The following is a 23,401-nucleotide window of genomic DNA, read 5'->3' on the forward strand; positions in this document are numbered from 1 at the left end:
ATGCCCAACACTACTTGGGTCTTAAATAATGTAAATTATTATTAAAAATGCTTCATAGTACTGGTCATTCCAACAAAAGTCTGAAGAAAATCAGTTCAATAATTATGAATATTTAAATTCATCAAACTTAATTGACTGAAAAGAAAACTCTCAATTCACCTGCTGTGTAATGCTTCATCTTCTAAATAGGCTGTTCAACTTCAAATATACCTACATTTAAAAAATCCAGATGATTTTTCTTCCAACTTACACTCTTTTTTAGATCCCACTGAAACTTAAAAGCACAACTCTGTAGAGAACATATTGTACTGTAACTTACTATCTGTATAATTATATAAAAGTTCAAAAAATGCCCAGCACTATTATATATTTTATTTATATAATTTGAAACACATTATAAAGGCATATGCACATGAGGGCAGAGTAAACGTTGATTTCTCAAATAACTTGTCTGACAAGAAGAAAATACAATCCATTAATTATGTGGAAAAATGTATAATTAAATATCTGGAGTACATATGTAATTTGTACCACACATTTTTCTTAATCACATACCTAACTTGAAAAGTCTACTCAGACTCCACAGTTCAAGACCAAGGTTATTTTGCATAATGAAATTCTTACCACATGAGGAAACACTAACCTATCTTCTTTGTTTATCTGGTCACCAAATCCCACTGTATTTACAATGGTCAGTTTCAATCGAACATTGCTTTCCTGGAGTTCATACGTCTGAGCTCTGAGTCTTACATTCGGTTGAAAATGTGTTGATACGCGGTCATCAAAACTGGTGTTAAACAAAGTATCTATCAAGGTTGATTTTCCAATTCCAGTCTCCCCTAAAAAATTAAAAGAAAAAGTAAGAAGTTTGCATTTGCATATATCTGTACAAAGCATAATAGGTGTTACTATAGTTATTGCCCCATTAAAAGAGTTTAAAGAGAAATTACCTGTAAATTGGCTTCTCCAAACATATGAGCAAATTCCTCTTTTTGACCCTTAGAAGCACCAGTAAATGTGTTTTGTACAAAAAAATTAATTGCCAGTACCTCATTATCTTAAATGGTCCCTCAAACCTTCAATGGTCCACACACACCTACTAGTACTCCAAAGGGAAAACAATAATAAAACACACCTTTGAGCACTAAGGGCATTCCTTTGTGCCTCTCACTAGAATCTTAAAATCCAAGAATAGGATTAGTATCTTATAAATGAGGAATAAAGATTGTTTAGCATGCTTACATGGGCCTGCCGTGGTGGCCTAGGCACCAGCATTCCAAAAATCAGTGGGGGACAGGGGAAGAGAGAAAACCTTAACACCAAGAAAACTCTACTATTTCATTAAGTCAGTATTAAAACCACAGCTATCCATCTTCACTATTTAACACAAGTTTTAAGATTAGCTATTCCATGCATATAGGGAGGTCTGTTCTTCAACCACATCAGCTAATAGACAGAGAGGAAGTGAAGGACAATTATGAGTTGGTGTGGATTATTTATACCCTTGCTCAGTTCAGTGTTGGGTTTTAGGAAGATGCATGGTTATGTGTCTGGCTGGTACATCTAAAGAACTCCAATACATTCAGCCAGAAAATTAATAAGTATAAAAAGGCTTCAAGGTCTCCTACTGATAGACCTGGGAGTGGCTTGGGTTCTATTATCTGAAATACTTTACCTATGGGGAAGAGTTGGATGTAGACCATAAGTTTTAAAGAATCCTAGAAGTTGCTCATGAAACAAGACTTAAGGCATCCTCAAGCCTGATCATGAAAGTACTGTGCAACAAAGATAATCAAAACGATGGTGGCGAATAAAGAGAGGCATATTATGGATCATAGTTAAAAAGGCAAAAACACCCTAAGATCACATTGGATCAATACTGCAGTCATTTCCTGATGGGAGGTAACAGTAACCTTGTCAGCTGCTTTTTTTTTTTGTATTAATATTTGTGCCAAAAGATAGTTTATGGTCAAATACTTAATATTCACTGCTGTCAATAATAAAAAAAAGTATATTACTTACCAATACAAAGAATGTTGAAGCAGAAGCCCTGGTTGACGGATTTGTTAACCAACTGATCTGGTAAGCTATCAAAACCAACATGGCCAGACAAAGATAAGGGTCGACAATTATCATTTTGCTGTGGAAAAATGATTATTTAAGAAAATGTGTTGCCAAACAATTAACAGTGATATACAAGGAGATCTACTAGTAAACTACAACTCTTCTTTAGGTCTGGTAAGTGACTGAAGAAAACATTAACAGTTTGCAAAGTCTGCAAGTGGAGCAATAAGTATCAACTCATTTAGTGAAATGATGGCATAAATAATTAAGTTTTACTGTAGCCAGCTAATTTGCCATCAAAGCCATTGAAGTGAATGGGACTACTCACATGATTAAAGTTAAGCACATGCTTAAGTGACTTGTGAGATCAGAGCCTATAAACAAAAGAAAGCACACTAGTCTAATGGAAATGGAAACTTGTGAATGAAGGCTATCCCAACTGATTTACCTCTACAAAGAAAGAAAAAAAATCAGAGGAGAATATAAGGGACAGCAGGAATTCAAAATAGAGACTGAAAACTTGAGGAAAGGTACACACAGATAAACACCTATTCTAAGTGTGTGAGCGGTGAGAATTTTTTAATGTGTAAAGTTATCCATACATCACAACTATAATGGATATCATTACATATGCAGTTAGAGTACCAGAAGCGTATAGTTCTTTTTAAATTATTTAATAATGAATTGGTACATAGATACACTGGTGATGGGTATATGAGAAATGCTTAACAAATAGTCTAAAATAAAAGGAAACAACTTTATTTTTCCACATATTAACTGTAGAACCTGAAATGCAATTTAAAAAAGAACCATTCAGCATAAACAGATGGGCAAAACCATGATTAGCCAAAGATCCATGTTATTCTGTGTTCCTATGTTTCCAATCATCAAACCACTATCAATTCCCTGAGCCTTCTAATACAGCCAGCATCCTAAGACTTAACGTTAACCTGGGTTTACATTCTAGCCTTTCCTTACTTCACTACGGTTGGGGGATTTTTATTTAAATTTAGAAGCTCAGGGAAAAGTGTCATCCTTTACACTGAATATGTTTCGACATACTTCAGTCAGGTCTTTTGACGTTAGTTTAGCACTAATCATGAAACTATGCTGAATCTTTCTAGTGCGCATCTCTTATAATAATTTAAATATTTATTCATTCTCTTATTGATTTTCATGTGTGAGGATAAAGGGTACTGTCATTCCTGTATTAGACTGATAGTGCTGGAAAAATGTACACAGACAAAAACAATTTAAGGAGAAAACACTACATTTTAGGACTATCGAACATGGTGATTCTAAAATTAACACGGTATTGACTGAAAACAAGTTCAAATATAGTCACAATCTGAAAAAGAGAAAATGACAAAATACCTCAGAAAAGGCACTCCAATGTGTGGGAGCCAATATAAAAAAGAGACAGAGATGGTTGTGGTTGAAACAAACAAATGGGACATGGAGTCCCTGATGGAGCAGAGGGGACAACAGGCAACATAAAAGACAAGATTATACAAGCCACAAAGGTGAACACAAGAACAGCACTTCTGTCTAACAAAACTGAAGATACAACCTGGTATATGACCAAAAAACAAGCTATATTATTTCTTCATAACACCAACAATTAAGATTTGAGACACACAGAGGATGTTAGAGTCTCAGCATAATTGTAGAGCGATACCACGGCCTTTCATATCCTAGTCATTGGCCTAAATCTCGACTATGTTAGTTGTGTCCTAAATTACTATGCAACTGTTAGCTATGTTGCATAAGTCACTAGCAGTCTCAGTGGAAAAATGTCGACAAAAACATAATAACAAATGGCACCAATCCATCTATGTCAGGATTTGAATCCATCAACAGGATTGTATAGAGAAAGATACTGATGGACTTTCTGTACTTGCTCAGTGGAAAAATACAGGAGCTGGTCTCTATAGCTGTCAATCTGGTACCTTTGACTTTAAAAAATAAAAAAAATTAAAAGTATTCCATATGATGAATTTAATTTCCAAGTTTGTTGACAATGAAGATGACTGAATAGAACAAATTTTCACTGCAAAGCGGATAATGGCACTGAAATATAGTAAACATGTGCAACAACAGGATGCCTTTTTACGATTAATTTCCTAAATATAACCATACTTCACTAAACAACAAAAACTTTGACTATAGCAGTGTTATGTAGTTCATATCAAAAGTCCAACTTGGCTTATTTCCTTGGGTCCTTGAACTTTTGCCAAATCAGCTACTTTTAGATGCGTGTTTTGGTCAGGAAACTGAGTGGCTCAACTTCTGCCAAAGATATTTATATCATTTTCAAAATTTCTTCAGATACATGAATTCTTAGAACAGCAGCAGATTTAAGACTGTAACTATATGGGTACAATATTTACTATATTTCTTATCTTCACTCAGCACATAAATTATGAATGGAAATTAGATTTTCATATTAGAGTATAAAACCACAACAAGGTACAAAATCTCATTTCAGATGTGAGATATGAGAATGAGTAACTTGTAAAACAGATTTCAGAACCATTATATGGACAAATTTAACTAATAAAATATTTGCACTGATGCGTACAGTTATCTGAAGACTCAAGCATTTATGGATTTATTTTCACAACTTCCTTGTTTAATAGAAAAGTCTTCATGTTACAGATAGGTCACAGATGGCATTAATTGATTTGTATAAACTCCAAGAGAAAGACTGAAAGAGACAGGAAATGAACCTGGATCTCCCAGGTTCCAGCCTAGTCCCTTATCCACAAGATCATCAGATCTTCTTCTTTCTAGCAGAACACTCTTTAAATAGCATCAGCTGCTGAAGGTGCAAAATCAGCAATGGATCAAGAATGCATCAGAAAATTCTGCTATGATGTTATCAGTTTCAGTTGTGAATAAATAGACTTTACATTAATTTTTTTTTAATTCTTTAAAATTGAAAAACAGTAGAGATTTTGTTCTCCTGTGCGGGTATTTAGAAGGATCTTTTGAGCAGGTCCAACTGCAATACCAAACATGTATTCTTCCTCCCACTTTCTTGTCCACACACAGGCCCGCCTGCTGACTTTTTGGTTTCAGTTTCATTGCAGCTATTAATGGTATACATTCTCTTTGGACTTGTCTAAACACAAAATTTGTACTGCTTTAACTATACCATTATAGTTAAAGTAGTACACACCCTCCCCAGTGTGGACACAGTTATACTGATATAAAAAGATGCTTTACACCAAAATACTGGAGTTTATTCCCATACTGAAAGGGGAAGAAGATATACTAATATATGTAGCTTTAGAGAAGTATAACCTGAAATCACACCAAGGGGGTTGTATTGCTACAACTACTTCCGTTAAAAAAAAAAAAAAAAAAAAGCACACCCCTAGCCCAAATAATCATACTGGTACAAAAAAAAATGTGTGTAGACCAAGCCTTTCTCTGTCTAAAGTAGGAATGTAACTAATGTCTTCAAACATAACCTAACATTTTAAAACATTTGTTGGTTGGGCTTTTTGGTGTAGCTTAGGCCATGACCAAACAAATACTGCTACTCTTCCTCATCTGTGGAAAAGGATCTGGCAAAGAGATGCAAAAGGAGATCGAGATCTCTCTATGCCTCCTTGAGCAATAGGAAGCAGATCGGCTCCTAGATGCTCTGGATGGAGGTCACCAGTATGCCCCATAGAGAAAAGATGGTGCATTATATTGGTAAGGCTGGTTCTGACAGGGTTGACCTGGCCATTGCCATGCTGGAGGTGGATACACTTGGGCTCTTGAGAGTCTCTGGTCTGTAGAGAAACTCTCACCTGGGTGATCTGAGAGATGAAAGGCTCCCTGCTGGATGGAGAAGAGAAGGTGCATCCTAGTGATGGAGATGAAGAATAAACATCATTGAGAGGCAGCGCTGAGGACTGAGGAGATCTCAGAACTGAGAGTTCAGAAACACACACCAGTACAAAGTGTAGAAACACTGGTGCCAATGGTGGTGCTTGGGACATAGTTATCTTCTCCAACATAGAATCAGCCACTACCGACAAGGATTCCATCGATGATGCCAGTGTCAGTACTAGCACCAATGCCAGTATGGATGTCAGTGTTTGGAAGCATACCTAATTACTGAGCATGGCGTGTGCTTGTCTGGTGCTGAGCCAGAGACTGAACTCACATCACTTGTCCGTTTGATGAGTGGGCTTAGTGGGCTTGTTCCCTGAAAAGCAAAGATTTGGGCCTCTATTTATGGGAAGAAAGGCACTGATGCCGGAAGCCATGCGCATCCCAGTGTTTAGATTTTCCTTGCTTCAGCAAGGAGACGGTAGCAGTCTTCCGTGTAAGGGTGGTAATTGGTATCGGGGCACTCCTTGATGCCGGATCCCTACTTGACAACGCAGAGGATTTTTTACAGGTACCAACCTTGGGTGTTGCATGCCGCCTGGCAGGGGTACTAGCTGATGTCTGATCAGTTTTGTATATTGATCCTGACCCCTTGGGGTCTCACGCATAGGGTGTTTCCCCCCGGCTCCGCCCAGGACCCGCCCCCACTCCACCCCTTTCCTCAAGGCCCCACCCCTGCCCTGCTTCTTCCCACCCCTGCTCCACTCCCGCCCTGTCTCTTCCCGCCCAGTTCCGTCCCTTCCCCCGAGCGTGCTGTGAACCTCGCTCCTCCCCCCCCCAGCGCCTCCAGACGCCATGAAAGAGCTGATCTGCAGCAGGTAGTAGGCGCTGGGAGGGAGGGGGATGCGCTGATCGATGGGGCCCGCCGGTGGGCAGGAGGCGCTGGGGAGAGGGGGAGGTTCTGGTAGGGACGCTGCCGGTGGGTGCTCCAGCCCCAGAGCTCCCACGGAATCGGCACCTATGGTCTCATGTTCTTCTCATAAATTGCTTGAAGAGATACAGCTTCAGTTGAATGTCTCTGGACTGCCTCATTCTTATTGAGCAGTCTTGCACACAGCTTCTCCGAGACAAAACAGAGAGTAGCTGTGGCTGTCAGTGAATGGAATTAATCCATTCAAGATTGAGAGGGGTTGAAATCCAAGGGCTTTGAAACTACCATTTGGCATGTGCAGAGAGCAGAGACACAAATAAAATTTAAGGGGGGGGGGGGTGAACTACTTTAAAGGGAGCTAACCCTAACTACCTAATTCGCAACTGAAGTAAATTCCACTAAGGGTAGTGGGTGGACACTACTTGTTCTGTCTTGTTCCCATGCGTAGTAAGAGGGAACAGAGGGATGGTTGTGATCACTCTGTACTTTCTGCCCTCAGCAGGAGCACATGAAGACAGCTGCAAGTCTAATGGACACTGCTATTAAACAGATTTTGATCTCATACAACACGTGGCATATGTGTACCTATAGTGGGACCCACACAGACACAGACTCCAAGAAGAACTCTGAGGTAATTTGATCAACCCTATAATTAGTTTGGGGGGTTCTTCAGAGTCTTAACTCCATTATCACCTGGTTTTCCAATGGGTGAAAAAAGTTAGCAGTCAAGTAGAATGGGACATAACGCACCTACAAGCAGACTAACTTATAAAATTGTAAAATGGCAGTGTTACGGACTTAACTGCTTTAGAACACTGCTGGGCAAATGTCTTTACTGAACAAAATTGTAGTATGTGAGCTATGAAAACATCAGGTTTTGGTTACTACTCAACTATATCATACAAGTATTTATAGCAAGGGGCAGGAATGCAGTTATTTAAATTGTATGTTATACTTACAATTAAACTAAACCCTAATATTAAGACTAATAAATTAACTACAATGTATCGTTCAAATCCTAATAACTTCTAAACAACAAGCTTTCCCACTATTCTGAACAGCACTGAAGACAAATTTCTATTCTAAAGAAGAACTGTAGCAATACCTGCTACAGGATTATTCATATTCAGCTATTCTAGTTTGTTTTCTTTCAGGTATAGCTACAGTACTTTACACACTTCCATCATAAGAAGTCTTACAATTCTATTAATATTATGTATTGGTAATTTATACAATTCCTTTGTTGAATCTGTATGAAATTCTCCTATAAATTTTACGTTTGTTTTTCTGTGAAGATTGAATGCCAACCCCATTCAATTAAAATTGTCTGGAGCACTTTAATACTACTATTTGTTAATTTGAGAAATTAGACTATTTGTCTCCACTTCCCTCTACCTATAACAACTACAATCCAATCTAAAATTGCCATCCTGTGTTTCCAAACTACCCATGAACTTGTCCCCTCCCAATGCTCCCTCCAAATTTATATTGGTCCCCTCCCTGCTATTCTCCTGTGTAATGGTGTTTGCTTCTGCTGCCCTATCTAGAATTCTCTTGCCTCTCCAAATCTGTAAGCCTACTGATAAATTCTAAATCCCCATCACATTTCATTTTTGCTGATACTGCATTTTTTCAAATCTTCTCTCACGGTAGTTAACCCACAAGAATACTCTCTGACATATTTATTTTTTAAATGTCAACTCTTCATTTATGCTAGTCTTTTGCAGTTTTTCCTTTCTGCTCATATAAAAGAGCCATGAGTCCGGGCTGTGAAACTTTTGTTCTCTTGTTTACTACCTCTGTAATTCTTTACATACAGAATGCTATATACAACATGCAATATCAAATTGTACTATATTGTACTAAATGATATAAAGGCTACAAAACTTATTTAAAGCATAATTAAATATTCATAAAATGGAATGCAATGGGCTACTTCTTTTGGATGAAACGAAGCAGCGTTCAGCACTGGATCTAGGGGCAAGTCTGGAAAGTGAAGGAAAAGAGACTTTGCACTTCACTGATTGGGAGCAATCAGGGCACAATTCTCCCAAAATGCTGCTCTAATCTATGTCACTACAATGGCCCCCAGGGACTATCCAGCAGCCAAGGATCATCAGCATTCAGCACTTTGGCCACACACCGTTCAGAATGCCTCATATGACAGAAAAGCACAAGAACAGCCAACTAAATTCCACCCAGGGATTCCTCTAAACAAGACAAATCCCCAGCTGGTTATTTAGGCCACTTTTGTGTCCCTCATGTATCTAACAAAGCAACACCCGAGATGGAACAGGGCAGAAGATGTGTCTTTATGTCATGAGCTGCTCAAATTATTTACTACATCAAAAATAAAAGTGAATCTGAGCCAAGTTTTGGATTGGATTTGTGTATCTGAAGAACAAGAAAGAAGTGGAAAGTTGACAGGATTTGCCAGGTTGCAGAGCAAGGTTTTCCTTGAAGTATGCAAACACATAACCAAGACTGTTTAGATTTTTTCTTTTTAAATATGCAGCAACTCTCAGCCATTTTGAGCAAGACAAAGCCTCAGAATTGGATTGTCTAGTAATAATTTTAGAACGCTGACAGAGCCCGCAAACTGTAGTCAACAGACATGCACATGAATGCACCTTGTACACAGGTTCAGTACAGGATTATGGCATGATACTTATTTCTGTTCACAATTTTACCTATAAACTGAGGGTAAATTAACAAATTTGCTCATTATTAGAAATTATTCAAGGAATTTCTTATTCAAACATATGTCTGTGCATTGTTTGTGAGCTACAGTTCGTAACCATTAGAGTATTTGCTATCAATAACTAGAAATTTATGCTGCATGATTGGTAATCTGAATCGCATGGGATTGGTTCCTATGTCTGGATGGCTCCCAAATTGACAGTTTTCAAGATGGCCACTTGAATACTTCTGAAGTACTTACATATTTTAACAAGTATTCATAACTCTACCTTGCTGTTAGCATTCTTACAAAAACACCGCCTGGACAAACGTAAAAGCAGTCACAAGTGAAAGCTGTTGTAAGCACATTCATGGTTTTTATGTGGATCAATGTTGATAAGATTTTTTTTCTCATCTCGACTTGCTAACACCAAATGTAAGGTTCCACCTCTAGAGCTGCGTGAAAAGGGAGATTCCGAACGAGTAAAAGCGAAGCTAATGAATCACTGAATGCTGAGGAACGCTTCCATCCTTCGATTTGCTCGTAACGTGGAATGACAGGTCTGCGGGCACAGCCCCTGAGTCTTCTCCGACTTTGAAAACCAAGCACCGGTTTGAATGGGGGCGTCGCCCGCTCCGTGCGCCTCTAGCTCCCAGCTGAAAGGCAAACCCCCGACACTGCCCCATCCCCCCCGCCGCCCCTCAGCGCGGGGCGCTGCCTCTCGTGGCGCGCTCACCACACACGAGTCTCCCTCGGGGGCATTTTACAAGCTCGTCGCGGGTGACAATGGGGGGAGCAGTGAGATGGAGGCCGGGGGCTGTGGCGGGCGGTGACTGGGGCTGGGGCACGTCCCCCCCATAAGGCGCTCGGTCCGGGGGGAGGGGGCCGGCCCCGGCCCCGGCCCGGCACAGGAAGTTTTTAGGGTGCGGTCAGAGGATGCGGGGAGAAGAGGCGAGAAAGTTTCACGCGCCCCCGCGCGGGACTCACCAGCTGCCGAGCGACCTCGGAGGAAGCCATGACACCGGGCGGCCGCCGCGGGAGGGGGAGGGGAGAGGCGCGCGGGAAGCTCCAGGCGGTTGGAATGTAACCGGCAGCTAGAGGGTCCGCGCGGGGGGGCGGGGCCAAGCAAACGGGCGGGGAGGGGCGTGGCGCAGGGGGGTGGGGTCACGGGGGCGGCCCGAAGGGCGGGGCCGCGCTGTATTCGCTTCGCACCCCTGCCCCGGGGCGATCCCCGCACGCGGCGGGCTGGAGTCTCGGACGTGACGTGAGCGGGCGGTCGGTCCCCGACCCCCCTCCCCCGCCTGTATAATGGGCCGCGAGCCGCCGCACTGATTGAGCCGCTGCCGCATTAGCAAGGGGCGGGGAGCGCTCCGCCGCCGAGCCCTGAGCCGCCGCAGGAGGCGGCCGCGGCGATGTTGGGGCCGCGCTGAGCGTGGGGTGCGATGGCCGAGGAGCCGGCGCTGAGCCCGGAGTCGGTGCTGCGGTTCCTGGCGGCGCGGGGCGGGCGGGCGCGGAACGCGGAGCTGCTGGAGCATTTCCGGGGCTGGCTGAGCCCCCCGGAGCCGGAGCGCCGCGCCCGGGCCCGCCAGCGCTTCAAGGAGCTGGTCAACGCCGTGGCCACCGTGCGCCTGGAGCCCGGCTCCGGCGCCAAGTACGTGCAGCTGCGGCGGCGCTACCGGCCCGCGGGGACCCCGGCTGCGGACAAGCAGGACTCGCCGCCCGGTGACCAGCCCCTCGAACCCGGCGGCAGCGAGGCCGCCGCCCCCCTCGATCCCCCAGCGGCGTCCGGGCCCGAGCCGCTGCCTGACATCGCGGACACCGCCCCCGTAGATCCCCCAGCGGCGCCGGAGCTGCTGCCCAGTATCGCGGTGACCCCTGAGGAGGAGCCGGACTCGGTACAGCGGAGCCGGGACTCCTCGCCTTGCCCCGAGGGGCAGCCGGGGGAGATCGCGCCAGCTGCCCCGGGGAAGCCGGGCCCCGAGGATGGGGCGCTTCGGGGGAAGGCCCCCCCCAGCTGCCCGCAACAGCCGCCCCAGGCGGGGAGCAGGAGCGACTTGCCCCGGCTGGGCCAGGTGCCCCCGGGCGGCGGCAGGAAGAGGAGCTCGCGGCACAATGTGGCCTGGGGGCTGCAGCCGGGGCACGGCGCGGAGGAGCCGCTTGCCCCTGCCCGGCTTGCCGAGGAGGAGGGGGCCGAGGCCGGTTCCGGCTCTCCCTGCTCCCCGGGTAGCTCCGGCGGGGGTGCCACCCCTAGGTCCAGCCGCAAGAACTTCCGCGAGTTGATGATGGGCAGCTCCCCCCAGCTGAAACGGAGTTTCTTCCCCGGGGCCCCCCGAGCCCGCGGGGTGGACTCGGACAGCGCCTCGCTGGCCTCCTCCTCCGCCGAGGAAGAGAGCGGCGGGGGGAGCTCGGTGGCGCTGGACCCCCTGGAGCACGCCTGGATGCTGTCAGCCGCGGACGGCAGGTGGGAGAGCCTGGAGGGGCTGCTGAGCAGCGAGCCGGGGCTGCTCTCCAAGCGCGACTTCATCACCGGCTTCACTTGCCTGCACTGGGCCGCCAAGCACGGGCGCCACGAGCTGCTCGCCATGCTCGTCAATTTCGCTCACAAGCAGCGGCTGCCCATCAACATCAACGCGCGCACCAGCGGCGGGTATACGGCGCTGCACCTGGCGGCCATGCACGGCCATCTGGAAGTGGTCAAGCTGCTTGTGGGGGCCTACGACGCAGACGTAGATGTCAGGGACTACAGCGGGCGCAAGGCCTCCAACTACCTGAGCCAGAGCACCACGGAGGAGATGCGGAGCCTGGTGGGGGCCCTGCAGGAGGAGGGCGAGGGCGCCGCGGGCAATGAGAGCGGGCGCTGGAGACTCTCCAAGGTGCTCCCCTCCAACCTCATTACCTACAAACTCTCCCACCACCACCACCACCAGGGTGAGGAGACTGAGTCCAGCGAAGGGGCAGCGGCCCTGGGCAAGGGCAAGGAGATGAGTAGGAAAGCCTCAACTAGCGGCAGGATGAAACCACGGCTCAACAAAATCCGATTTCGCACCCAGATTATCCACACCACCCCCTCTTTCCGAGGGGAGGCTGAGGAGGAGGAGGAGCAGGAGGAGAAGCCACTGAGAACGTCCTTCAAACTCAGACCCAAATCCAATGTTTTCGGTTAAGCAGAGAAATAAGCAGTATTTAAATCAGGTGTGTGACATTCTCCTGAACCCATTGAGCATGTAGTGCAGAAGAGAGGTGGTGTTTGCAGGCCTGTGTGAGTGACAATCCCTCATCCAGACTCATGCATTCTCCGGAGATAAAGCAAAATGTCTTGTTTTAACTTCTGAGTGTCATGAAGTGTAAATATCTGCAGGGCTCTTGGGATTTAGCAGTTTCCAGGAAATAGCTGCTTCAAGCCAAGCAATGGGGGGCTTCACATACTTAAGAGCTGTTTCCTTACAAGTACAGCCAGGGGCAGTGGGTCTGTAAAGAAGTGCTGGGTGTGTAAAATCTGCAGGCCCCTTCTTTTTAGAAGCTAAGCATCAGGGTCTGGTGTATTTATACTTTGGTTTTAAAGTGAGTTGGAGGGGAGACATGAGAATCCAAAACTTTACATTTCACTACTAGATTATCAACTGGTACTATATATTACTCTTCATGGACAGCTAACTATTTAAGTAGAATTTCTTAAATACATTCATGTATTTTTTTAAAGTCTCTCTTTTTCTAATGGCAATACCACAGGATTAAATAGAGTTAAGTACAATACGTGGCTGGTGTGTTGAAACTGCTCTGCTGACTGTCAGGATGTCTGTAGACATTTGGGCTCCGGTCCTCAAAGACTTAAGATCAGTCTTAACTTTACCTGTTCAAATCACATAATTCAAATATGGAAGTCAATAGGATGGATTACAAAGGGTATAGTTAGACTTGGTGTAAGTCTTTGCTGCTTAATTGAGGTACTACTGAACTCTAATAGAATTGGAATGCTAATGCAGAATATAGTAGCATGAATGAAAGGTCTTTTATACATTGAATAACTACTAATTAAGTTCTGTATCCAAGCAATTTTTCTTTTATAATCACTGTGAACTCTCAAATACTATGTCTAGTACCATTTGAGTTATTGATCTTTGATCTGTCGCCAACACTACACTAGAGTAATAGCAACATATTTTCAGTTGATATATAATTATTTTTATTCATGTAAAACTGGGTAATTATGCCACACATCTCCTCCAAGAAAATCACTTTTCCTTAAAAAGGAGTATAGATGCTGTTGTATGAGAGCTTCCTAAAACTAATAAGATATTGAAATGCTATAGTACTGTTCTATGCATTCAATAATTGTGTGCTGTAGTATCTACTGGCTCCTTCAGTGTAGTATATGCAGAAATGCTTACAAACTATGGTAGGGTGAAGGACCTAGGAACTCTTTTTTCTAAGGCCATCTCTGTCCCTGTTTGTTTAGTGTATTGAGTAAAAGCTGCTTAATGAGAGAGTTTGATTTTTTTTTTTTTTAAAGTAGTGTGGCAACATTCAGATTCTGACTCTCTAGTAAAACTGATTAAAAATCAAATCTCTCTAGTTTGAAACTTCAAAATCCTTCCTGTCTCTAAAAAAAAAAAACCCCAAACAAATGCACTGGAAATTCTCAAAGTAATTGTTTTGGAAATTCTCAATCTCAGACAGGTCTATTCTAAACTTGTTCTATACAGTCTTCAGAACTTTATTGGTTTATCTGCTGTTCAGGTCAGTAATTCCTGCAAATCTTGGAAGGCATACTTAGTTAAAATAGCCTTTCTTCAAAAAGAGAGGCATTGTGCTGGTCCTACATCATGGATGCAGCTGGCCATTGAATCATCTGTGCATAAATGTCAAAATACTGCCAATGAAAAATGTTTAAGTTACACTATCTTGTAATGTATGTGCATATTTGTAAAATCTTATCAAGAGTATGTGACTTTAGAAATGCATAAAATCTAAATCTGAGGCACTAGTTAACTTCATGCTGCAAGGGCTAGAAATCAGTATATTGGGGGAGTTGCTCTTGAAAGATCTGTGCTTTCTCCTGTTGACAGCTTTCTGCATTTTGGTAGCAATAGCATGAGTGCCTACAATAGATAAATAAAGTAGATGTGGGGGAGGACTTTGCCACAGATCACTTTCCAGATTTTGCATGACTGTTGACCTTAGTAAGCTATGATAGTCACATAGGTAGGCAATTGATACTATGCCAAACTGTTACTAGAAAAACTGACCTTGATGAGCAGTTTAATCTATTTTACACATTATTTAGGTTCAGGTCATTGTTTTTGTTCAGAAACACTAAAAATCATGGGGAGGTGTTAACTTTATAATCTATAAGATATAATGTAAAATTCCATTTGCCTTCACTTGTAGTTGTACACTACAAACATGGGTATATTCAGTCCTGAAAAGCACTTTCATTCTTATGTATATGGGGCAGGGCTAACAGTCTTCCCTCAGCCCTTTCTGCCAGCATATAACTTGGTGCAACAAGAACTGGGTGTTTCAAAGGGGGAAGTGCACTTGAGAACTAGGTACTTGCTGCTTAAACTTTCTGCAGTGCAGAAATAAAATCTTTCTACTAGATTTTCTGTAAAGCAAGCTGAAGGTTTGTTACATTTACAAGCTTCTAGCTTGAGGCTCCTTGAGTACTATATTTCTAAGTGGACACACATTTCATGCTACTACCTATTTCCAAATCTTGACTTTATTAACCATTAGTGTAGCAGTTATGAAGCCTTGTGTATCTTTCATTTTGACTAAGTCAGGTGTTGAGCTTTTCACGTGTAGATCTGATAGAGAATTGCACAAAAAATATATAATCTTTAATTGGTATTCTCTTGGTGATAGGGGAAATACTTTAGACTGTTGAGATCTTGGACTACTGCAGCACTCTTCAAATTGTGTTCCAATTTGTCCATTGAAATGGATCTTAATATCTGCAAAAAAAAAAGGTAGAAACTCACTATTAACTGGGAGAACCAGTAAAAATTACTGAAATTTGCAGTTGGTAAATGTGCATCACCATGTAATTCAGTTTTAGTTTTAATTTGATACTTCACAACACACTAGTAAATGGCTGTAATATGTCTAAAAAAAGTAATGAAGTCTTAGTGGTATAAGACCTCCCCACAACACTAAAAAAATCTGAGTTGTGGTGGCACACATGGTTAGTACACTATGGTGAATTAAAGTGCAAAATTAGCAAGGTTCTACTGTAATTATTCCAAATGGCTAGCTAATCAAATTTCTGCTTGTGCTATGGACTAAAGACTTCTATTTCACCCCTTAGCTTTCACATTCCACTCCCCCACCCCGCTCCTTTTATTTGAGCTAAAACAAGTTTCTCTGTGGGGAAGGAGGTTACTCTTGATACCTTTGTTTCAGGATATTCATAGTCAACTGGTACTCTTAAATGTATGTATTTGAATTAGCAAATATATTGCTGAAGAAGATGTGAATTGAACTAAAACAACTTGTATGGTACAAAAAACTGGAGCATTTACTAGTGGGTTTTTTTATGGTACTCTTGAAATATTGAATGTTTATCCTTTATTCAGTTTTTATGATGGTGTGATGCAGCAAGCCTGTAACTTAACCATTTGATCACTTGTATTGCATCTTTGCCTGAAATATTAGAGGTCTGGATGCCTGTCAGTTTTTAATACAAGGGGTTTTTTTATGGGTGTCCTTCTGAATGGATATTTGAGCTAAGAATCTGCAAAAGTCAAACTTTCATTTTACTGAAATAAACAAATGCCAGTGAGTTGTGTTTTTTGCTTTAACTTATTTGTGTATCAGATTGCTAATTTCAAATTGGTCTGTAGAACCAGTACTTTTTTTTTCTGCTTTTAATCACCAAAATAACTGATGGGCTATAACTCTTGAAGCACTAGCAAGTGGGGTGGGAGGGCGGGAATACAGTCTGTTCTTTGTAAGACAGTAACAATTTTTGCTGGCTATTAAGTACTCTTGAGTAGTTCACTTTAAAGTTAATCAAGTGCCCTTGAAGTTATCCACAGTAGATAGGACTGGCCTTTTAAACAAAACCTCATTTAACTGTTGCCCTGAACCTGCTGTTTTTGTGCAATCAAAACTGACTTTGGAATGATAAATATACCTAAATAGTAGTCCTGATAGTCTCCTAGGACACAATACCAAAGTAATAGACCAAAGCTTGTTCACTAAGCCTTTCCAACACATTCGTTAATAGGAAGTACATTCTGTTCACATATGAGACTGCGGTTTTCAGTTTGTGGAAACTTTTTCTATCACTATGGATAAATCTGTGTATGCACATATAATCATACTACTAGTAACTGCCATGTCTACCCCATTTGCTGATTTTTAGGGCTCTAGTCCAGATGGAGCAATGCTGATTACTGTACATACCATCTCTATTTCTAGCTCACTCTTCTTTGCTGTTTTTCCTTCTCCCCATAATGGGTCCTGATGGTGGTGAGACAATTGGCAGGCTTGCTGGCTAGCCACTTTCTTCCTTTCACTTACACACATGAGGGGTGAAGACTACTCTTGTAGTGTGATGGGTACAGCTGTTCTCCCATGAAAGATAAACGAGATGTGATCAGCTGATCTGATCTTGCTAGGAGGCCTTAACCTACCCTTTTGTTACAGTTATTGGGTTGGAGGAGAAGCAGGTGAGGCCACAGCACAAAAGTGTTAGTAGTTTTTGTAGAAAACTTTTGCTGGGTGAAGCTACTTTGCCCATCTCTAGTTCCCACTACCTGCACAACTGTTGGCCCTGCCAATCCATCTGTTGTCCTGAACAGACACTTTAACAAGTCCAATAGTGTGACTTTAAGTGATAGTTAGCTGTAAATCTGATGCTCCTGGGAGTTAAATGACAAAGATTAGGAAAAAGAAGAACAGGAGGACTTGTGGCACCTTAGAGACTAACAAATTTATTAGAGCATAAGCTTTCGTGGACTACAGCCCACTTCTTCGGATGCATATAGATTCTATATGCATCCGAAGAAGTGGGCTGTAGTCCACGAAAGCTTATGCTCTAATAAATTTGTTAGTCTCTAAGGTGCCACAAGTCCTCCTGTTCTTCTTTTTGCGGATACAGACTAACACGGCTGCTACTCTGAAACCAAAGATTAGGAAACTAAATGTCACAAAGATTAGGTTAAATACATCAAGATGCTTTCCTTTTCTCTATCCTTGCCATGTAATCAACAGGTGGTATTCCTTACCCTTGGATGTACTGGTGAATCTACCTGATTAGAATGCAAGCGTCACAGTGCTTTTATAGGAATGGTGTGGTTTCCTTAGGAGAAGGGGAAATCAATGCAATTAAACTTAATTATGGGGATTTATTGCTGATAGCTCTATTTGGGGAAATATTCTTGACCTTGGGGCATATTTGCAGACCACTTTAAGTTTTTCTTTTGCCTTTGCTTGGAAAAGTTGAGTAGGGTCATCTTTTAGGGTTGTCTCACCAGATCAATTGATGGAGAGGAGGAAGGACAAGAGTAGGCCCCAGTTTGTGTTTCTGTCAAACGTGGTCTGTTGTATAAATTAAGGGGTTAATCTGGGAAATGTTCTAGAGACTAAACTGACCAACTTCTGCTTAAAACTTGCATTAGATTTGATGATGTCCCAAGGTAAAGATTAAAGTAGCCCCTGTTTACCAAGCCCTTTTGTCTTAAACATAGCATCTGAAACTAATTGTTTTCACTCCTGCAGAAGACTGATTTTAATACACAGAGAGATCTAACTTGCTGAATACTGTTACCAAAAAATTAAATAGTATGTTTGCAAATATTGTGGAAGGTACAATACTTGTTAGACCACTTTTATATCTGTTTATCCTTTCACTTAATTCCTACTTCAATATAAATGAACTAATAAATACAAAGAAGATTCTTAGTAAGTCCAATTCAAATCTAATTTTATTTCTCTTGCCAGCATCTTTCAGTACAGCCAACCATACTGCAGAAGTCTAAACAATTAATTCTTCTGTATTTGGTGTGGTCATAGTTGTTACATTAAATGTATTACAATGAAGATCTGGGTCACAAACGGCTTTCTGAAAAGTCCAACAAACCAGTGCAATGTTCCTCTTTGCTTGCTACAGCGTCTTAAAATAAATGTGTATAACCATTTTTGTGCATGCAAATATCAACTAAATAAGTAACCTGTTTTATCTAGGACCACTTATGATACAGAATTTTTAAAAGTTGCTATTAAGCTACAGCTGACACTGAATGGATGCTTTGTCTAGCACAGTTAAGGCTAAAAAAAACCCTCTAACAATGCCTATTTAAAAAAAAAAAAAAAAACATACTACACCTAAGCTTTTGAAATGTAACATGCCACATCTTGCTGCTGCATCTCTTCCAACCTTTTTGGAGTAAATAGTTTTTTATCTTGTACATGCTTTTCTATGTTTCTAGTCCGGTAAAGAACTCAGAACACATTAAAAGTTTGCAGTTGACTCTTTGTGAGTTAATGGCTAGAGAACTGGAATGGACTCAAGACCTGGGTTTTATTCCTGGCTCTCATGCTGGGTGGCCCTGGGCAAGTCACTTCACCTCTCTTAGATTTCCCATCTGTAAAATAGGATTAATGACAAGGGTTCTCAAAGTGGGGGTCAGGACCCCTCAGGGGGTTGCAAGGTTATTACATGGGGGGGGGGGGGTCACAAGTGGTCATCCTCCATCCCAAACCCCACTTTGCCTCCAGCATTTATAATGGTGTTAAATTAAAAACACTTTTTGTATATTTATAAGGGGGATCGCACTCAGAGGCTTGCTATGTGAAAGGGATCACCAGTACAAAAAGTTTGAGAGCCACTAATTAATGAGCTCCCTTGTAAATCTCAAAAGCACTTTACTAATGAAAAGTGCTATGTAAGAGCCACCTATTGCAACTTTTCCTTCAGTCTGCATTGTGATCTTCATAGTCTGATGGGCATGAATTGTTTGATTTTTTTTTTTTTTTAAGTTGACATTTCCTTAACTCTTAAAGGTTTGTGGTATATCCCTTAACTACCCTTCAACACCGTTTTTGTCTTAGATCTGTGGTTTTCTCAGTTCTCAGAAGGCGCGGTCTATGTGTATTGAACAAATATAAAAAATTAACAGGTTTTAGGAGGTAGAAATACAAACAGATGTTTCAGATCATAAAATCTCAGCATTAATAATATTTAAAACAAACTTATGTTCCTGAGAAGTTTATGGGGAGAATGCAGGGCACTGCACATTGGTGGACCAGTAACAGAGAGATGTTTGGCCCTAGAAGACCTGTATCTCTAGCAATACAATTTATCTCAAAATGGCCAGCAACTGCAATTTCAGCTTTTGTCTGACTCTTCAACTTCAAACCCACCCTCTCACCTGGGGTGACTATCTCTCTAATGACATCTCTCTCTTCTCACTGTGTACACAAAGATGAACTAAGGTCATTGGCACTTCATGAGACTAAAGCTTTTCTTTAAACATTTCAGACATCAAATAGGTTAGGGTTTTTTCCATTTCAGAAATTGACTTTAATTGCACTTTAGAGACTGTTATTCTTAATTAAAATACAACTCCTTCAGGGCCTGAACTCCATGTCTGAAAACTAGGTACTGAGGCTTTAGTTAACAAGTCTTACTGAAACTGATTCAGCTTACAGAAAGATTTCTCCAAGCTGGCAGCTGCTTTTTTTGGGGGGGGGCAGAGTATTTTCAAGTGATGAGAACTAGTGTTCAAACTAGTACAAATATTTAAATGTGAGTGTTCTCCCTTGCAAAGGGTATTCATCTTTCATAGAGACCTTCCTCAACAATTTAATGAAAATACGTCCACTTACTGTGTCTTTTGCTTCTGTGCTTGGAGTACAAAGAACAACAATTCTATGTTTTAACTATAAAAATCTCAGTAGATGGGGTAATTTTACACCACATACAAGGAATTAGTGTTAAAGGTGTAACATGGACATACAGATTAACTTCCACTCTTTGTATTAGATGTATGGTTTGGATTTTCTAGTGGGTGTTTCCCCACAGCTTGAAGGGGTAACGTTTTCACTCCGGAGGGAAGTAGGTGTATGCAAGAGTGGGAGGAGTCACCCCACTGCCACCTGGAAGGCTGCCATCATTACTAAATTTTTCTGAGTGAGAGCAGTAACAATAAATCCTCTCTGGGCTCCCTCAGAGCCTGCCTAGGAACAGTGTGGACTTTGAATCTATTCTTCTCCCTGGCCTCTGCCCCAGCAGAAGAAAGTCATTTACCATTACACCTCTGTACTAGGCAGACTTTTCCTGGGAGAGTGAATCAGGCTCAGCTGTGATGTTGGGCCTCTTTTCCTCATCTGGCTTTGTATATTCAGTGTTGCTTCAGAAAGTGGTCGGTTGGCTGACTGAACAAATGATTAGCTGGATATAACCTGGTTTGACCTAATATGGCTTTTTGTATCAAAAGCATTGAATTAGACACAAATTGGCAGCAGTCAGTATATGGTGCTTATTACCATCTTTTTTTCCCTATCAATTTCTTCCCTTAAGGTTAATTGAACTTTCCTCACGTACGTAAACTAGAACAATTCTTTTTCTTCCGAAACGAAGCTTGCTTGCCCAATTGGTTTCTCCAGGCTTTTCCCCCTGAAAGCTGTTGTAAGACCTCAGTCATTTTCTGTAGTGCTGCTCCTAAAATAAACAGGAGTACTTGTGGCACCTTAGAGACTAACAAATATATTTGAGCATAAGCTTTTGTGGGCTTCAACCCTCCTGCTGATGATAGCTCCTCTCAATTGATTGGCCTCTTACAGTTCATATGGCTACTTCCACCTTTTCATGTTCTCTGTATGTATAAATATCTTCTTGCTGTATGTTCCTGTTTATGCATCTGCTGAGTGGGCTGTAGCCCATGAAAGCTTATACTCAAATATATTTGTTAGTCTCTAAGGTTCCACAAGTATTCCTGTTCTTTTTGCGGATACAGACTAACACGGCTGCTACTCTGAAACCGCTCCTAAAATAGTGAGAGAGAACAGCAGACTCAGCTTCTAGCCCTATGCTTTACAGTGATCAAGAACATACCGTGGCACTTTGGTCACTCCTTTAGATTTTTCTTGTACAGCCCAGTGTCACACTGTCTTGAGTGGCTCATGATCAAGAATGCCTACCTCAGGGCTGACGGTCAAAAACAGGGCAGACACCCCAAACTGTGGATGTGTTCTATAATTACATTTCACCAAATGTGAATTCCTGGATCACTATATCAGTCTTACAATATTGCCAACCCCAAATGTTCTAAAAATCAGGCTCACCAAAAATCATGAGATTATGTAAAAACAATAGATTTGGTGTTTATTTACCTTCTGCTTTTTTGAGCTTTTAGGGTGCACTTGGTCACATTTTGAAGCTTTCTCCACAGCCAGAGGGGCTAGAAACTTAAAGAAAAAGGAAGAATGAAGGCTGAAATCATCACACATCCCCTTGCCTCCAGGAGCAGGGCCTCTAAGGAAAACAATTATCATGAGACTCATGACAAAATTATGAGAGTGGCACGGGGCCAGGATTCATCACCAAATTTGGCCCGCTGGGTGGATCATTAGCTTCCCTGGACCAGGCTGGGTCCTGACTGGGAGTGCAATGTGAATGCTGATGCTCGCCCTGCCCCTCCCCCCAGACCAATCACTTATCGCAGGTTTATTGCTACCCTAGATCTTATGCCTGTAATAAACTATTTAAAGGTTTATGAGCTAGAAAAAAGGAATGAGTTATTTACAGGTTAAAACAAGCCAACATCTACACACACCTGAATTACCATCTAAATCCTAAGAGTGACAGAGATCTGTCAATTCAAAGTGTCTTTCAGGGTAGACCAGGAGGCAGCCTCTGGGGATCTCCTGTTTCAGTTCAGAGCAGTGTGGCCCTGTCCGAGTTCAAACAGCCAAAACAATGGACACTTTTTCCTGTGACTTTGTTTTATTTCCTTCATTCAGCTTCCAAGTACACAGGTTGAGCTTTCTTGCAGGTAGCATTTCTCAGGGGTGGATAGGGCTATTAACCAATCCTTTGTCTTGCAATATTCCTTGATAGTCCTGCTGGATATGTGGTGGGACAGGGAAGAGCAGATGGTTCCAATGCCTGAGTTCACAAGTTCAGAGCAAACATTTTCAAAGTTATAAAGCAAAACTTACATACATCCTTATAGCATGGAATACAGCCATTACAAGTAAGGTTCATGCATGCAGCAATTTACAAGCATTTCACAGAGTCTAAAAACTACATATGTTCTTAAAAGATTAATCTCTATTTTGTCCAAAACTAACATACAGGTGAACTGCTCTGATCTCCAGCTATGAGTTTAACAGTTTTTAGCTAATGTAGGCAGCCTAGGCAAGAGCTGGCATCTAGTGTGTCAGCATCATACCAAGCAACTTCCCTCTCCTCCAACTTGCTGCTTAAATGATTTGACTTCTGCAAAACCTGCCACTGGTGTACAATTTCTACTTCACCCCCAAACTTTTGTTATTTATGAACTATTAAGTGCTCTAAACCATGTGCAAGGGGGCAGTTATGCTATGCCTCTACTGCTCATTGTTGCATGGTGGGGGGGTGAGTTGGAATGTACAACTTTTTTTCATTAGCTAGTCTATTATTTTTATGTTGACAGTGATAAGGGGGGAGGACAAATAGGAAGCAAATGAGCAGAGAAACAACCCAGAAATATTACAACAAAATGAATCATATGTAACCCACACTAACAGTCTGGCTCTCTATCTCTACTAGTGCCTGAACCTCAGATGTTTACCAGGCGACTGAATTAATGGAGCTGAATCTTTCAACTCAGGTAATAGAGGCTTGTGATTTAGATCCAGATGTCCTGGGTTCAATCCCTGTTATCAGCGATTTACCTAGGTTGTCATGT

The 23,401-nt window shown here is 42.0% G+C and overlaps 2 protein-coding genes across 5 annotated transcripts in view; one reads left to right on the plus strand and one right to left on the minus strand.

Moving 5' to 3' along the window:
• The window catches only part of SEPTIN10 (septin 10), a 49,024-nt gene extending 38,376 nt beyond the window's left edge, over window positions 1-10,648 (minus strand). For 3 of the 4 annotated variants that reach the window (XM_065580985.1, XM_008174304.4, XM_065580984.1), the window contains exons 1-3: window positions 10,491-10,648; window positions 2,023-2,140; window positions 644-839 (exon numbers count right to left, since the gene is read on the minus strand). In XM_065580985.1, coding sequence (XP_065437057.1) covers window positions 644-839; window positions 2,023-2,140; window positions 10,491-10,520 — 344 coding nt within the window. In that variant the 5' untranslated portion in view covers window positions 10,521-10,648. The remainder of the gene's footprint in view (window positions 1-643; window positions 840-2,022; window positions 2,141-10,490) is intronic. The other variant, XM_024110837.3, reaches the window with a different exon arrangement.
• Window positions 10,649-10,672: 24 nt separating this feature from the next.
• Window positions 10,673-16,284, plus strand: SOWAHC (sosondowah ankyrin repeat domain family member C). The gene has a single exon (XM_024110838.3). The coding sequence runs from the start codon at window positions 10,946-10,948 to the stop codon at window positions 12,665-12,667; it is 1,722 nt and encodes a 573-aa protein (XP_023966606.3). The 5' UTR covers window positions 10,673-10,945; the 3' UTR covers window positions 12,668-16,284.
• Window positions 16,285-23,401: the final 7,117 nt, after the last annotated feature.

The sequence above is a fragment of the Chrysemys picta genome, chromosome 1, assembly GCF_011386835.1.
Source record: "Chrysemys picta bellii isolate R12L10 chromosome 1, ASM1138683v2, whole genome shotgun sequence".
Taxonomy (NCBI): domain Eukaryota; kingdom Metazoa; phylum Chordata; order Testudines; family Emydidae; genus Chrysemys; species Chrysemys picta.